Source organism: Peromyscus californicus, unplaced genomic scaffold (assembly GCF_007827085.1).
Source record: "Peromyscus californicus insignis strain IS unplaced genomic scaffold, ASM782708v3 Scaffold_6__1_contigs__length_162567912, whole genome shotgun sequence".
Classification (NCBI taxonomy): domain Eukaryota; kingdom Metazoa; phylum Chordata; class Mammalia; order Rodentia; family Cricetidae; genus Peromyscus; species Peromyscus californicus.
In genome coordinates this window covers 53,126,244-53,142,998 of record NW_026294584.1, presented here as the reverse complement: position 1 = coordinate 53,142,998, position 16,755 = coordinate 53,126,244, and the positions used below count along the sequence as shown (strand labels likewise).

The 16,755-nt window shown below is 45.5% G+C and overlaps 1 protein-coding gene across 1 annotated transcript in view; it reads right to left on the bottom strand.

The window, feature by feature from the left end:
• Tmem178b (transmembrane protein 178B) overlaps positions 1-16,755 on the bottom strand; it is a 431,719-nt gene that overhangs the window by 245,419 nt on the left and 169,545 nt on the right. The window contains exon 3 of the mRNA XM_052720798.1: positions 11,475-11,588. Coding sequence (XP_052576758.1) covers positions 11,475-11,588 — 114 coding nt within the window. The remainder of the gene's footprint in view (positions 1-11,474; positions 11,589-16,755) is intronic.

Sequence of the window (16,755 nt, the reverse complement as noted above, 5' to 3'; positions counted from 1 at the left end):
AAAGAAAAACAGAGAAGTGGAAAATAAATAGCTTTCTTTCATTTCTTTTGAATGTTCCAGCTCTCAGATGGAGGGGTGCTGCCTGCTTGCCCACTTCCTCATTTACATTAGGCAATGGCTTAGAGGAACAGGCGTGGTGGGGAAGGGGTGAAGATGGAGGGGAGTGATCCACTGGGAGAAGAGAAGGGGAATGCGCCTGCCTGGTGAGGTGTGGGGAGCTCCCAAGGGTGGGTGGGCAGAAGAGCACAGACTGCAATCACAGCATCCTGGACTCCATTTCCAAGAACATCTCTCCCCAAAGCTTTGGGGAGCTTCTTACCTCTTCCATTTCAGTTACCTTCCTAGAAAGCTCAGCAGACTGCTTCAGAGGAATGCTTCCTCGATGGATACTGGGACACAGAGCAGGCCCACTTCACCACAGGACCTATTACCCAGGTTCTGGGAGGGTCATATCAGCCTCCAATAGTAGTCTCTTTATGGGTCACTCAGACATAGAGAGCCACATGCTCCAGATCATTCCCCCTCAATGGCCCATATTTAAGAAGTGACCAGTGTAGGAGGATCAAGACTCAGCCACTTCAGCCTGAATCAAGAGACTGTGCAGGGCCACTCCTAGGCTAGGGCTCCCCAAGGGATGCTATCACACATGCATCCCAGCCTAGATTGCAAAAACGCTGACTCTCCTTCCCTCTGCAACTACTTCCCAGAGAACCTTCTTGTGACAGCCTGGCCTAGATCAGGCATAGATAGATGCCAAGACTTTTCTTCCCTCTCCTCCTTTCTTTCATGGAGTCAGAAAAGACCAGTAATGTCTCAGAGAGTTCTGAAGTTGTGGGTACTAGGAGCCCAAGTGTAGAGTGCAGAACCAAGATTTGATGGACCTAAAGAAATACGCATTCTTCCCTCCTCCAGGAAAAGGGCCAGAGTGTCTAGGTAACCTACAAGGATGTGCTTTTAATATGTGAATGATAAAGTTAGAACTTGGGAGTAACATCTATATAAGAAATAGAAGGATTGCTCATTTGGAATAGCTGTGTTTAATACAATAGCCACTGGCCATCTGTGACTATTTAAATTTAAATGAACTCAGATCAAATAAAATTTAAAACTCAGTTTCTTGGTTAAACTAGTCATCTCTCTTTTCTTTGTTAATTCTTTGACAATTTCATACTAGTACATAATGAATTTTGGTTATCTCCCCCACCCCGACACACACACACACACACACACACACACACACACACACACACACACACACACAGTATCCTCTCTCTCATCCCCCTGCCTCTTCCTGTTCTTCCCAGTGAGTGTCCCTCCTACTCTCGTCTCTTTTTGTGAAGTAGTCATGTCTCAAGTATTCACTGGCCATATGTGGTTGTGGCTACCATGTTGGGCAGTGCAGACACTTATCACAACAGGAATTTCCTTTAGATAGTGCTAACTAGAATATTGAGTTTGAAGGAATTGAAGAATGTCTCATAATATTCTATACTAACTTCTGTGGAGTATAACCTGAGACATATATGCAAGGATAGAGAAGCAAGCCAGATATCATTAAGTCTGTATTTCCTCTCTCAAGACCTCTAGGCCAGATTGTATGAACAACTACTTCAGGGAAGCCACAATGGCCTGGAACCGTGCAGACCTCCTGGCTCACTATGACCTCCAAGTTCAAACTAGAATTAAATATCAGAGACAGAAGAAGGAAAAGCAGGGAATAACCTGAGGCAGGAAGGGAGCAGCTCCCAAAATCATCTGTAGCTCAGAGGCAATCTGCAAGGCAACCCAGCACCCTGCAGTTTTGGTCCTTCTTAATAAGCAATTCAAACGTGCAGAACCACACTCACAGCCAAGGCTAGCCCTGTGGACCACTAGGGGAGTGTCTGCAAATAAAGAGCATCCTCCCCCAACTGCTGCCCCACCTACACATCTGCATGCTTCCAGCAGGCCCTCTCTAAGCAGCCAACATTCTCACGGGATCCTCCTCTGCAACACACTTTTACACTTTCCTAGTACCTATGAAAAAATACATATATCCTTCTGGAAGGCAGGGCTGAGCTACAGCAGGAAGACGGAAGCTTTCTGAAGAGCCTAGATGATTTCACTACAAATGCACTAACATTGTTTTGTCTTCAGAGCTCAGAAATGTTGCTTTTTAGACACTGAGTACATAAATCTTCTCTTAGAAGCATGTTGTTGTCTAAACAGCATTCTTATTGGATACAACTCATAAATTAAGGGCTGCTGCTATCCCACTGAGGATCTCAAACACTCAGGGATTTTCTGCTCCAAAACTCCTTTCACAATATGCCACTGTCACAAAATAACACTCTTAGCCATTTCCCACTCCTACGCCATACACACCTGATGTGAGCTCCTAGTATACACACCTATGTAGACAGCAAACCCACAACAGACAACTCACAGCCCCTTGCAAGCCAGGGCCATCCACACAGACTTCCCCAAGTATAACGGAAGAGCCTGATCATCAGTGAAAACGCCATTGCAGAGGCATTTCCCCTGGGTCCCATCGGAACCTCAGTGCCTAGGATACCGCCTTGGTTCTGACATCAAAGTATCTAATATTGGTTGGCATCAGACTCTATGCAGTTACCAAGAGATCTTTCATGAATCATTTTATTCTGTTTAAACCTTATAATAAGTCTCCAGGCAGGAATTACTACCTCGCTTTTTCAGATGACATGTACTGGGTTCAAAAACTTGAAACTGTTTGCCTGGGGTCAAATATCTGAAGATGCAGCAGAGCCTGAATTCAACCCAGTGTCCCAGTGTGAAACCTGCTTCTGAGTAATTTAGTGCTTTGTAGATCCAAGACAGAGATTTGAGGCCAGGTATTTAAACACATAATGCAAAAAAAGCAGGGGGGAGTTCACTTCACCTCACCCATGCTTCTTTATTCAAAGCACAACATGGATGAATGGGAACTAAATCCCCAAAGTTATATCCCCATACCAAGACAGCCCCTGTGAGAGGACATGCTAAAGTAAGCTCCATCTCCCAGCCCCCAGGACCCATGTTCTCTTCTTCCCTGCACCATCTCTGGCCAGAACACCCCACAGCATGCCCTCCAGTCCAAAAGTTCTCCACCTTGAATGGGTAATCATACAGGATCCTGGGACCCATCCCTGTAACTTCCAATTCAGTGTCTGGACTTGGACCTAGGAATTTGCATTTCTATTTCCAGATGATGCTGACTGCCTAGACCCAGTACTATAAGACTGGGTAAGAAGCTGGATGGTAATGGTACACACCTTTAATCCCAGCACTCGGGAGGCAGAGGCAGGTGGATCTCTGTGAGTTCAAGTCCAGCCTGGGCTACAGAGCGAGTTCCAGGAAAAGCTCCAAAGCTACACAGAGAAACCTTGTCAAAAAAAAAAAAAAAAAAAAAAAAGACTGGGCAAGACTTTGGCTGACTCCACAGTTAGAACATTGAGACTCTTTCTGTTATGCCTCGTCATCTCCCACTCCCAGACACCTGTCTGCAATCCCACCGATATTCAGAACCTCTTTCCCTAATCCCATCACCAAATCCAGTGGCAGTTGGAACCGTGGCTCTGACTAAAGTGCCCTTACATCTTGCTGTGGGCATAGCGTTTTTCCATGTGCCCCAGATTTCTCTTAGCCACTGTTCTCTGTTGCATAGTTTTCTTCTCTAACACTTCAGGTTTCTTGGAAAACCAGGATTCTATTCCCTTTGGCTAGGCCTCCTCCTGTATCATAGTGTCCCGAATCCCACAGCCACACCTACAATTTCATACTCTTCGCCCTGGCCTTGATGCCAGAAGTCTGCATGCCTAGACCCATGCCTTGCTTCAGCATGCCATTTCTGAGCTGTCCTTGGGGGGAGGTCAGCATGCCAGCACCAAGGACAGCACCTCCTCTTCACTGTATCAACCCATGCTAGATGCTGAGCTCTGATGGGCTTAACTGTTGGGAAGACTGACCTGCAACACTGGGCTTCCTTGTCAGCACCTAGAGCTTGGACAGCTCCCATAAGAGCAACAAGACCAGCAGCTCCAAAACAGTTCCTGCTATAAAAACCACACCCTCCCTGCCTCTGTGATCTGGTAGTCTGGTGTTAAATTGTGCTTCTATTTTCCCCACAATGAATTCTTCCTGATTTAAGTATGGAAGTTGGGACTCATGATATATATAAATTGGCAACACTGTCCTGTACACTCTTTGCAGTCAATAAACACCAAACAAACAACAAGCAGTTTGGTCCCTTGCCTGGCCAGCACCTCGAAATACATCATCCAATTTGGGAAGCAGAATACCTTTAATATCCCCTCTAGCACCAAACACACATGGGCACTCTCACAGCAAAAGCACTCTACGGATACTGTACGAGTAAATGAACAAACGGATAAAGGAGGCCAATGGGCTGTGCCCAGTCCCCTCCTCCCCCCGGGTGGCATCCAGAGCAGTCTACTCAGCCAGCAGAAAACAACTTCCAATCTGTAGAAGCTGCAAGAATGCCTCCAGGCCAGACTTCTGACTAATTCCCAGCACAGAATTGGACCTGCACATTCAGATGAATTGTGGCTTGAAGGCTGTGGCTGTGCCAGCACAATAGACCTCAGGTGCTGTTCCAGGGCAGGGGTGTCTTTCACACAGAAGACTGTACCACACCTCTCTCCACTCCTACTCCAGACCTATGTCCTTCTCTTCCCCTCAAAAACCAACTCTCTCTCTCTTGCCCACCCATTTTCAGCATCGTCTCTTACCAGACCAACTAGCTAAGCAGGTGGATCGGCATTTACATGTGTGATAATGATTTCAAAGTACCTGTATGCTGCTGTAATCATCTCCTTAGTGTGGAGTAAGACCCTGGAAAAAGTAAATTTAGAAAATGCTATCCAGGGAAGGTCAAATGGTTCATCAAACTAAGGGACCTGATTTATGGCAAAATCCTGAGGGTGGAGTAAAGAAGTACATCTGTGCAGGCAGGAGAACTGTCCCTGCTTGAGTCTCTGCTGAAAGGAGGGGTCTAAGTGCAATGTCCTAGTAAAGGGTTTGTGCTCTCTGGCTGGCTTGCCACAGTAACACCACAGGGGTGTGAGGAGAGCAGACTCAGGGCAGGCTCTGGGCTGCAGGCTGTTTGGATGTCCCAAAAGGTTTACAATGTTCCCTGCAGGAGCTAGGGCAGAGAGACATGCAATGGTTTGCAAAAAGCAAGGCTCTTTCGTTACCAGGCAACATATAGCAAGGCTCTGTTGGTTGGATTTCTGTGCTATGGAGCTTTCCCAATTCCAGAGATGGTTTCTTGCTCCTAAAGGCCCCTCCGGATGCCACTCTTGCAAGCAAGAGACAGCTCACAACAGATTGCACACAGTCAGAGGCTAGCACTGGCTGGGCACAGAAAACAGAAGCAGAAGAAGGGGAAATGGCTGAGGCACCACGGGGGACCGAAGATTCTAATGTCTGGGATGTTTACCTCATTAGGCTGCTTTACATAATATAAGACAAAAACAGGAATGGTAGAAAAAAATTACTAGAGGGCCAAAGTTTAGGCATGGATTCTGAGTCTTTACTCTGGGGCTCCTTTGAAGCTAAATGGATCTCCAGGTAGCTCCTCACTCCCTGGCCCGGCTACATTATCTGCAAAAGAGCCACAGCAACAGACTGGATTCCACTGAGGAAACAGCCTAACACTACAGCCCATGTGAGCAAAGGGGTGGTTAGTGTCTCATCACAACTGGTGGTTCTATCCCAAGCCCCTGGATCCACAGCATCTATCTTACCACGCACGGTTGGCTGAGGAAGAACGGGCCAGAAATCCAACCTGTTCTGAGATGTGGAAGTCCTCAGAGTCCGGGTAGGAAGAAAGACTGGAGAAGAGCTCTTGACGGATGAACGGACTGGCTTGAGTTGCCATTGAAAGAAAAGTCAGATGCCATTGAGCAAAGAACTAACGTAAGTCTAAGGCCATAATGCCCATGTCACAGAGAGAGGTGACAAGCCCCCTGTGGTGCAAGACTGGGGACAGCTGGAGGAAGGCTAAGGTTGCAGACAGGTCCTTTCATTCTAGGAAGAGCACATAGTGAGGGAGACAGCATAGGCGAGGTCAGGTGAGGAGGACCAGGTCTGGTCTACACAGTTGCAGCAGCTTCCCTCATGGGAGCCTGGGCAGGGCTGGTCCCCCAAGACTGAGCTTTGAGGAACTAAGCAGCCATTTGGTGTCTGCTGCAAGGACGACAGCTCTGAGCTGTGATTTCTTGACCCTCTCTGCGGTGGGCCCATGCTGTCTGGCTATGTGTGGGGGAACATGAACAAACATCCATTCACCCCAAATGAGGCACCGACAACAGAGAAACAGTTCCACCCGAGTCTAGCTTAGTGTGCTCATATGATTACTGGGGTTACTTACAGCAGCATAGACAAGGAGTTATTGAGTGGAACATAGGTGGCTCAAAGGCGGCCGCATCCCTGAAAAGTCCACTCCAGCAGAGGTGACAACTCATAAAACTGCATCCCTGCGGTTCCCTCCCTGCACAGTTGCAGGCAACTCTAATGGTGAGAGTAGTTCCTTTCCACAGCAATTGGTGCTGCCATATATATATATATACCGGGGAAATCCTGTAACTTCCTGAACTCCCTAAGCCTGTTAAGGTGCACGAGCTTCTCTCCTCCTTCCAGGATGGATGTTTCAATTCCCAAGAATTAACTATCCGACAGTTGATTACAATGCCTTGTCTCCTGCACAGGGTCTAGCTCCCCATCTCTGTCTCCCTCTCTCCCCTCCCTCCTCTCCTCTCTCTTCTCCCTCTCTGAGACAGGCTGGACTTTCTCGGCAGCCCCCAGCGAGCTGCAGCATGGATCACTGTGGCACAAATGTTCTCAATCACACTGATAATGTGGCCGGCTGCAGCACAGGATAAGGGTGCAGGACGCCCACACTAGAGGTGAACACAGGCCTGCCTGGGCCTTGTGTCGTGTTCTAAGTACCTGGGGCAGGGCTTCAAGGCCAATGTGTGTGAGCCCATGTTGGGTGTGGTTGTAGCCTGAGGCCAGAAAGTCAAGAGAAGAATGTCTTCCCTCCCCTTCCCATCCCTTTTTCCTTACTTCCCTCCCCTTCCCCTCCACCCCCACCTCCAGTTCCCTCACAACCAGCTGGAAATGTGCAATGTGGCCATCCAATCTAATTAGTTAAACCCTCAGTTCTGACAGAAGGAGGCTTCAAGAAAAAAAAATCCCAGTTTCCTTGGCTCTCAGCCTCTCAAAAGATAATGAAGAAGACCTGAGTCCCAGCACCTTGATCTTCACTGCTGGAGGCAACCAACTCTGAGTTGAAACCCCTTAGATGTCCACACTGAGCAGAATGGCAAAACCATGAGTTTTTGCCATGACAAAATGTCCACACCGAGCAGAATGGCAAAACACACTGACTGCGTCTCTCGGGGCTCTCACCAGGGGACCTCAGGCACAACTGCCCACTGAGTCCCTGCCAGGCAGATCAGGAAGTCAGAACCAGAAGGGTCAACCTTCCCACCTCTCAGGCAAGTGTCTGCCCCAGCAGCATCTGTCATGGCGCTTCTGCTAGTCCAGCGCAGTTGCTGGGTCCCTGTTTCAGGCCCCTCAGAGATACCCTTCATCTGCCCTTGCTATCCCTTGAGCAAGTGTGCAGGATCCTGGCTATGCAGACAAGACAGGTCAGAGGACATAACAAAGGAAGGACAAAGGTAGAGCCATTAGGGGTAGCCTCCAGGGTTATGGGTGGGGGTGGAGGTGGGGTGCTTGACGACACAGATTCACTAAACAAGTGCTGCCCCCTCAGACTGAATTACAGGTTGTGAAAAGCCCACAGGGGTATATTCTAGGAGGGAGACGAGCCATTGAAATGACACAGTAGTGCCAGCCAGCTTCCCCTGGCCACTGGTAATCAGATTCTATCATGTGTAGAGTATTAAACCAGACAACTGATCCAAATAGTGGCATTGGCTAAGTTCATCTCCTGAGGCCTCTGTCTACTCCTTGATGGCCACTGACACTATCCTGTCCTGCTCCAGCCCTGGAAATGGCAGGAGGTCTGACTGAGGGGAACAGAACACCTACAGCCCACAGAGGCAGCTGCCTCATCCCTGCCACCCACCTGAGCTGGGACTAAAGCAAGTTGACAATGCTGAAGGACAGTCAGGCTTGAGTGGACCAAGGACACAGATTGCAGCTCTAAAAAGAGTTCTGTCATCCCCCATGATAAGAGAGAGAAAAAGATACCTGTGAGACCCCACTAACCCTTGCCATCCAAGCCAGGGTCAGAACCTTGTCACAACTCACTCAGAGCACTGGAACATAAAGACCACGCCTCTGTTCCCCTCACTTGTGCACATGCAAATATGTACAAAATACCCTCCAGCCTTTAACCCATGGGGCAAGCATTTTACACGCTGGGATCTGGAAGCACAGCGCCCTACAGGTCATTTTGTCCTTTCACCTGCCATTCATATGACCATGACATGGGAGAGCCTAGAGCCCAAGGTTAAGCTTCGAATTGGTGGGGCTAACTTTTCAAAATGTGTAATGTAGCTTTAAGCCAAATTGTCCTTTTCCTACTTGAAAGCTTTCTTTTTTCTTTCCTATAACAGGGGTCAGTGATCAGGCCACATGCAAATTCCCAATGGAAAGTGTATGACTCAAAGTGAGCCAAAGTTCAAATGTTTGTCTTAAGTTATTTCAGAACAAACAAGTTAAACCCCCCCATCCCATTTCTTCCTCTAAGAAAAAAATTATCTGAAAAAAATTATGAAACATCAGATATTAAGATCAAATTACAAAATGATAACCAGATTAATTTATTTTGTAGCCTTTAGATTACTAAAGCATGCAATGATATTAAGAAATTGGTGTGGCTTTCATTTTTCCAGTTATAGGGATAAATTCCGGGGCTTGAATATGTTTGTTAGGTAAGTGCTCTATCACTGAGCTTCATCCCCAGACCAAGAAATCAGGTCTTCCCACATTTTACAGAGCTGATCACACGAGTTTCCTAATGTTTAATTTCTTCCACTATACTTCAAAAGAGGTTTTCATTCCTATGCCTACCTCATGCCATCAAAATCTGACCTCTGAAAATTAACATAGACACAGACCATGCCTTCCCATCATGTTGGCATTGCCGGTTATGCTTAGGACCAACTTCAATTGTGACAGATGCTCACTCGCCCTCTGGCTTAAAATAGCTGTCATGGATGTCAGGCCAGGCAAATGCTCTCTGCCAGCTTAATAGCCCATTAGGCGACTTCATGAAAGAGGCAAATGAATCCGTCACCAAAGGGGAGCATCAACTTCACCCACTACCATGGGCTAGAGACCTTGCTTGTATCAATTGTCGAAATGGCTTTGATTTGTTAAAAATAGAAGTCAGCACACTGCTTGGCTACAGAAGCTGCCTGCTAGGTTTTTCAGAGCCCAGCAGCACTACAGTTGGAGAACGAGCACCCTGGAGACACACAGCTCAAAGAGGACCCCCACAAAGCTCTCGCTCTCTTGGATGATGCCATGTGGCATACTTCCAAGGATGGCATGATGGAAAATCTCTTGCAACTCTAGACCATCTACCCTGGCCACAGCCAACAGAGTGCACCAGGCTTCCCTTGAAGTATCTGCAATTTACACTGAAATCATTCTCCTTCTGGCTGAAAACAACAACAACAACAAAAAAAAAACCCACAAACTCTTTTAATTGCTTGAAGCAATTCTAATGTTGTAATTATCACATTGCCTTGTAATTATTTGCTTTGTGAGTGTCTCTCTCCAACCCCACCCTTCTCCGCCCCCAGACTCCAGCTCCTTGAAAGAGCTCCCCACGGCCTTGATACCCAGTACATGCCTGGTATGTTGAGAAACTCGGGAACTTCAGACAGACGGAGTCCATTTGAATTGGAAATGTCAGTAATTTTTCCCTCTTAGATTCTGAATCTTATTATGAATCCCAGAATCTATTATACTTGTATGGCTAATCAACAAGACTTATGCACCTTAAACATCCCTTCAAGTGACTATACTAGACTGGCGTATTGTGAGAAATCAGAAATTATCACCATATATTTCTATATTTGGAGTCTTCCATGCCTACCATCCAAAAGAAATTAATAACCCTAGTTACTAGAGTCTCTAAGGCCAATCTCACATTGAAATTAAATATGTATGTGATATACTTAACTCAATGGCTAGCACATGGGAACACTCTTTGAACATTAGCACTCTGTCCCTGCATACTACTTGGTGCCTCTAAAGTGACAACTGTATGGCTTGCAGGGCCATCCCCTGGCACCTGCTCTGTCATTGCAGACCAGGAGCATTGAGGGGCCATCATCTGGAAGCCCATTTTTGTGTGCCCCCCGCCCCCCACTGAAACCAATGTTCTGTTTTAATTTTACTTCTGCTCTTTTACCTCTGCATTCCCCACTGTAAGCTGTGGATGCTTAACATCAAACCCCAAAGTGTACTATGCCCTGTGGGCTCCATGAATGCAATGATAACCAGGCAAGAAGATAAAAATGAAGAAGAATGCTCTAGCTTAAAGAACTGTCTTCTTTAGAGTCCATCAAGTGAGGGAGTCTAGCTATGGTGGGGGGGGGAGATAAAGAAATTCTCATGTTTATGCAACTATAAACTTGGCCCAGTCCTTTGGATGTTGGGTGGAAAAAATGATGTAGAAAAAACACCTGGCAAACCCAATAGACGTGCATCATGCTTCCTCACAGGGTGGATAGATCAACATGAAAAATGGGGCCAGCAGTGAGTGAGAGCTCTCTTTCCACAGACAGGCAGTGGATTCTCATGGAGAAGAAGGGTAAAAATAGCTAACCATCTTTGCTTACTCATTAAGTCACTCTCTCATCATAATGCAAGTCTCTAAGGATCCCTAGACTAGAAATTCCCAAACCAATGGGCATAGATATTTGGCCCTTTGCTGAGTGATCACACATAAGCCAGCTGCTATCATTTGAAGGCACAAAGAAGCTTTAAGCAGAGCCAACCCTCCTGCTTAATGACCTGCATCTAGGTGCGGATCCCCTAGGTACAGCCTGAACCCATGAGCATACCTCACCCTTTACAAATAACAACACAGGGGACTAGCAGTTTGCCACAACAGTATTACAAGCAACTTGGAGATGCGCAGGATTTAAGTCCCAAAAGCAGATCCCATTGGGTAGGTGCAATTTCAGATGCCTACCAGAAGAATGAATTAAGATCACTGTCTAACTGATAATGGCTTAAGTTTTGTTTGGTTGGTTTGGTCTTTTTAAATCTAAAACAAACTCCACAAATCTACAATGCAATCAGAACCAACTCAGGCAATTCTGACCCACAGATGTGGTCACCATAGATAGTAGATCCAGTGTTCTGAGACCATCCACAGAGCTCAGAAGGTTGTCCAATCCCCTCCCCAAAGCCCTCCAAGTGACACCACAGCACAGTCACAGCCAAAGAGATGCAGTTGCACTTACGTAGGGCATGCCACTCATCCTGACGAATGGTCTTCGTGATGTTGAATGTGAGGTTCCTGGGGATGGTTGCTGAGGAGTAGTGGTACTTGATGTACGTGCATCTCTCAATTTCTCCTGGAGGAAAGAAATTGAAAACCAAGTGTGAATGAGGCAGTGACCACCTCTTCTGAATCCTAGGGATCCACACATCCATCCTGAAGAAAGAGACATGTCTCATGTTGAGCCTGATGATAGCTACAGTTTATACTGGGCAATAAGCTCGACTCAAAAAGAACAAGAAAGTAAAACTGCAATCAGATTGCACTGCCTTAGATAGGAAAATACATCTCTAGGGTCATGCATAGAGTGAAAGAATCAAAATTGGGACTACTAGAAGCTTTTTAAAAAAAGTGGTGCCCACATTTGCCTCATCTTAAGAAAACCAACTTTCAAAGTTTAAAAAGGTTGATTATACCTGAGGAACAATATTTATCAACAACATTGAGGGTGTCCTCTTGCCTACCTATGCACATGAACACCCAACTACAACACACACACACACACACACACACACACACACACACACACACACACATGCACACACATGCATACACCACCTTCAAGTTAAAACATGAATTTGCTCTTTACAGGCCTTGAAAGAACAATATTTAACTTCATATGGAAAAACAAAAAAACCAGGGTAGCTAAAATAATCCTGTATAATAAAGGAACTTCTGGAGGTATCACCATCCCTGATTTCAAGCTCTACTACAGAGCTATAGTAATAAAAAACAGCCTCATATTGGCATAAAAACAGACAGGTGGATCAATGGAATCAAATAAGACCCTGACATAAATCTACACACCTATGAACACCTGATTTTTGACAAAGAAGCCAAAATTATACAATGGGGAACAAAAGCATCTTCAACAAATAGTGCCAGCATAACTGAATGTTGGCAATGTAGAAGAATGCAAATAGATCCATATCTATCGCCATGCACAAAACTTAAGTCCATGTAGATCAAAGACCTCAACATAAATCCAGTTACATTGAACCTGATAGAATAAAAAAGGGGAAATAACCTTGAATGTATTGGCACAGAAGACAACTTCCTGAATAGAACACCAATAGCACAGACAATGAGAGCAACAATTAATAAATGGGACCTTCTGAAACTGAAAAGCTTCTATAAGGTAAGGGACACTGTCAATAAGACAAAACACTAGCCTACAGAATGGAAAAATGTCTTCACCAAGCCCACATCTGACAGAGGGCTGATCTCCAAAATATATAAAGAAGTCAAGAAACTAGATAATCCAATCAAAACCAAATAATCCAATTTAAAAATGGGGTACAAACCTAAACAGAGAATTCTTAACAGAAGAATCTCGAATGGCTGAGAAACACTTAAAGAAATGTTCATCATCCTTAGCCATCAGGGAAATGCAAATCAAAATGACTTTGAGAGTCCAACTTATATCAGAATGGCTAAGTGACAGCTTATGCTGAAGAGGATGTAGAGCAAGGGGAACACTCCTCCACTGCTGGTGGGAGTGCAAACTTGTACCACCACTTTGGAAACTGATATGATGGTTTCTCAGAAAATTGGGAATTAATCTATTTCAAGACCCAGCTATACCACTTTTGGGCATATACCTAAAGGATGCTCAATCATACCACAAGGACACTTGCTCAACTATGTTCATAGCAGCATTATTCATAATAGCCAGAACCTGGAAACAATATAGATGCCCCTCAACTGAAGAATGGGTAAATAAAATGTGGTACATTCACACAGTGGAGTATTATTCAGCTATTAAAAACAAGGACATCCAGAAATTTGAAGGTAAATTGATGGAACTAGAAAAAAAATCATCTTGAGTGAGGTAACCCAGACCCAGGAAGACAAACATGGTATGTACTCAGTCATAAGTAGATAGTAGCTATAAAATAAAGGATAATCATGCTACAATCCACAGTCCCAGAGAGGGTCGGTAGCAAGGAGGGCCCAAAGGGGGATGCATGGATTTCCCTGGGGAGGGGAAATAGAGATCTCCTGGGTAGATTTGGGGCAGGTGGGGATGGGAACATGAGGGATCAGGTTGAGGGGTGGATGGAGGAGGAGATTAATGAAAGAGATGTCTTGATATGGGATGGGGGTGGGCATTTCAGGGTTAGATAGAAACCTAATACAAGGTGTGGTGATATTATATCCCCCAAAATACTGTGCACCCTAATAAACTTATCTGGGGTCAGAGAACAGAACAGCCACTAGATATAGAGGCCATAAAATGATGACACACACACCTTTAATCCTAGCACTCCAAAGACAGAGATCCAGACAGATCTCTGAGTTCAAAGCCATACTGGAAACAGCCAGGCATGGTGACACACACCTTTAATCCCAGGAAGTGATGGCAGGAAGCAGAAAGGTATATGAGGTGTGAGGACCAGAAACTAGGTCGGTTAAGCTTTTAGGTTTTTGAGCAGCAGTTCAGCTGAGATCAATTCTGGATGAGGACTCAGAGGCTTCCAGTTTGAGGAAACAGGATCAGCTGAGAAGTTAGCCAGGTGAGGTTAGCTGTGACCTGTTCTGTCTCTCTGATCTTCCAGCGTTCACCCCAATACCTGGCTCCGGGTTTGTTTTTATTAATAAGACTTTTTAAGATTCATGCTACAACAAGGACCTCCCACGAATCTACAAGTATGACCCCAGCTAAAACTAGCAATAGTGGATAGGTGGCCCAAACTGGCATCTCCTGTAATCAGATTGGTGACTACCCCAATTGTCATCAGAGAGTCTTCATCCAGTGACTGATGGAAACAGATGCCGAGATCCACAGTCAAGCACTGGGCCAAACCCGGGGAATCCTATAGAAGAGAGGGAAGAAGGATTGTCCAAGCCAGGAGAGTTAGGATCATCACAAGGGAACTCATAGAAGCAACTAGTTAGCTCATGGGAGCCCACAGACTATGGACCGATGGCTAGGGAGCCTGCCTGCATGGGCCTAGCCTAGGCCCTCTGCATATGTGTGATGGTTGTGTGGCTTGGTCTACTAGTGAGTCTCCTGGCAGTGGGAGCGGGGCCTGTCCCTAACACTTTGGCTGGCTCTTGGGAACCTACTCCTCATACTGGGTTGCCTTGTCCAGCCTTAAGACAAAGGGAGGAGCTTAGTCCTACCTCAACTTGATATGCCATGCTTTGTGGGAGGCCTGCCCCTTCCTGAACAGAGGTAGAGGAGGGGTAGATTGGGGAGGGGGGGCAAAAGGGTGGTGGGGGAGGGAATGGGAGGAGGGCAGAGGGGAAGCTGCAGTCGGGATGTAAAATAAATTTTAAAAATTTAATTAAGAAAAAAAAAAGAATTTGCAATCAAATAAATTTAAGTTTCCACACAGGCCAGAGAGCTTACTTCAGCCCTAATGATACTGTGCATACTTTCAGCACCCAGTCTTCTAGAATGTGATAAGGATGGAAGGCTATCTTCCTTTTTTTTCCACCCTCCTAACTTCATTTCTGAACACAAGGCTTTCAAATCAATCTGGTTTTCTTTGAACCATTCTCTTCTCAGTTTTTTGAACAAAAGAACATTATGACCCTGGCCTCACTACCTGGTCCAGCATACTCCCTAATTGCATTCCAAATATTGTCCTTCTACCCACAGGTAAGTGGGTAGAAGGGCAGAGGGCAGAGTCCTTGCCCCTGATCAAGTAAACTTCTCTTTGAAACAGAGGTCATTATAGAAAACTACAATCGATCAAAATGCAGATTTGTAGATCCCAGTCCAAATAGATACATCTATAAAACATCTCCACATCTAAGGTTCAGGGAATATTGGTGAAGAGGAGGAAGGAACATCATCAGAGCCAAAGGACCAGGGAGTTTGCTGTGAGATCATGTCTCCTAGTAATGTCAGAAACTACACCCATATAGTTTCACCAACATGCCTAAACATGAGCTGAATGAACAAGGACAACAACAGATATACAAAAATGGATGGGGAAAAGACCACAAAGTCTCAACCCAAACAAAAACTATAGACAACTAAGGTGTGCTGAGCATGGGAGAAATAGTCTTACCCATGGAAGAGCACATGAATTAGCGATCCCATTCCAAATGGTTGGCCCTAAACATGCACACAAATAGCATTATACAGACTGAGCAGGTTATATTTAGGAATACATATGTATATACATGCATGCATGTAACAACAATTAATGAAACAAGAGGTCATGATTTTAAAGAGAGTAAAGAAGGATATATGAAAGGGTTGGAAGGAAGGGAAGGGAAGGCAAGGGGGAAATGGTGTAATTATAATCTCAAAAAAGAAAAGAAAAATTTTAAAGTCACTATTAATCAGCTTACTATATAGTCAAGTTGCCAAACTGTTCCTACATGTTAGGGCAGAGATCCTTAGAGGTGGCCCCAGGAGCATGAGCATCCCATAGGAACTTGTTAGAAAGGGATCTTCTTACACCTAACCCCGGATACACAGAAACTCCAAGCTAGAATCTGGCTAAAACACTAAAGCCTTCCAGGTGGTTCTTGTCTAAGTGTGAGGACTGCTCTTTTAGAATCTAACAGAATTTCTAAGGCATTAATTCAAGAACCCACAACACTTACAAGTTCCTGAAGAGAGGCTGGATAGGACGGCTTCGCTCCTCACTTTCAGCCTCCTGAGGTTTCTATTGATGTTTGCTTATCTGGGGGATATTAAAAACTTAGTGTCGGAGCATTGTGAAGGATCAGGAAGGGGGTGGTTTTTCAAGGTTAGGGGTTTTGAAATTTGGTTTTTCACCTGAATGGATTTTGATGGTAATCCATTTTGCACCCCACTGATTTTCAATTTATAACTGGTGGCACCTGATTGAATTGTTTGACCCCCTGGCCCACTGTCAGCGGGGAACCTGGCAATTGGTGGAGTGCAATAATTTACAGAAAGCCTTGTGAAACTGATGCCTTCTTGTAAATCATATTTGGACAACTGCCCAGTTGCCAGTTATTGTTGGACATCCCTCTAACAGGACAGCCTCTATCTGGAAACAAAGTTCTGGAGACTGCTACACACTCTTTCCCTGTATCTTCTGTTTTCAGGCCCTCTACCTCTGGCTCAACCTACAAAGCCCCTGTGGCTTTTCACATGCCCTGGTATTCCTCACCACCTCCCCAACACATCTCCTTACACCTTGTCCTGCCCTCCTCTCTTGACTGGTCTAGAAAACATACCTACCAGACAATTCCCACTGCCTCAACTCAAATCCACCCCACATGCCTGCACTCAAGTTACATACTGTCTATTA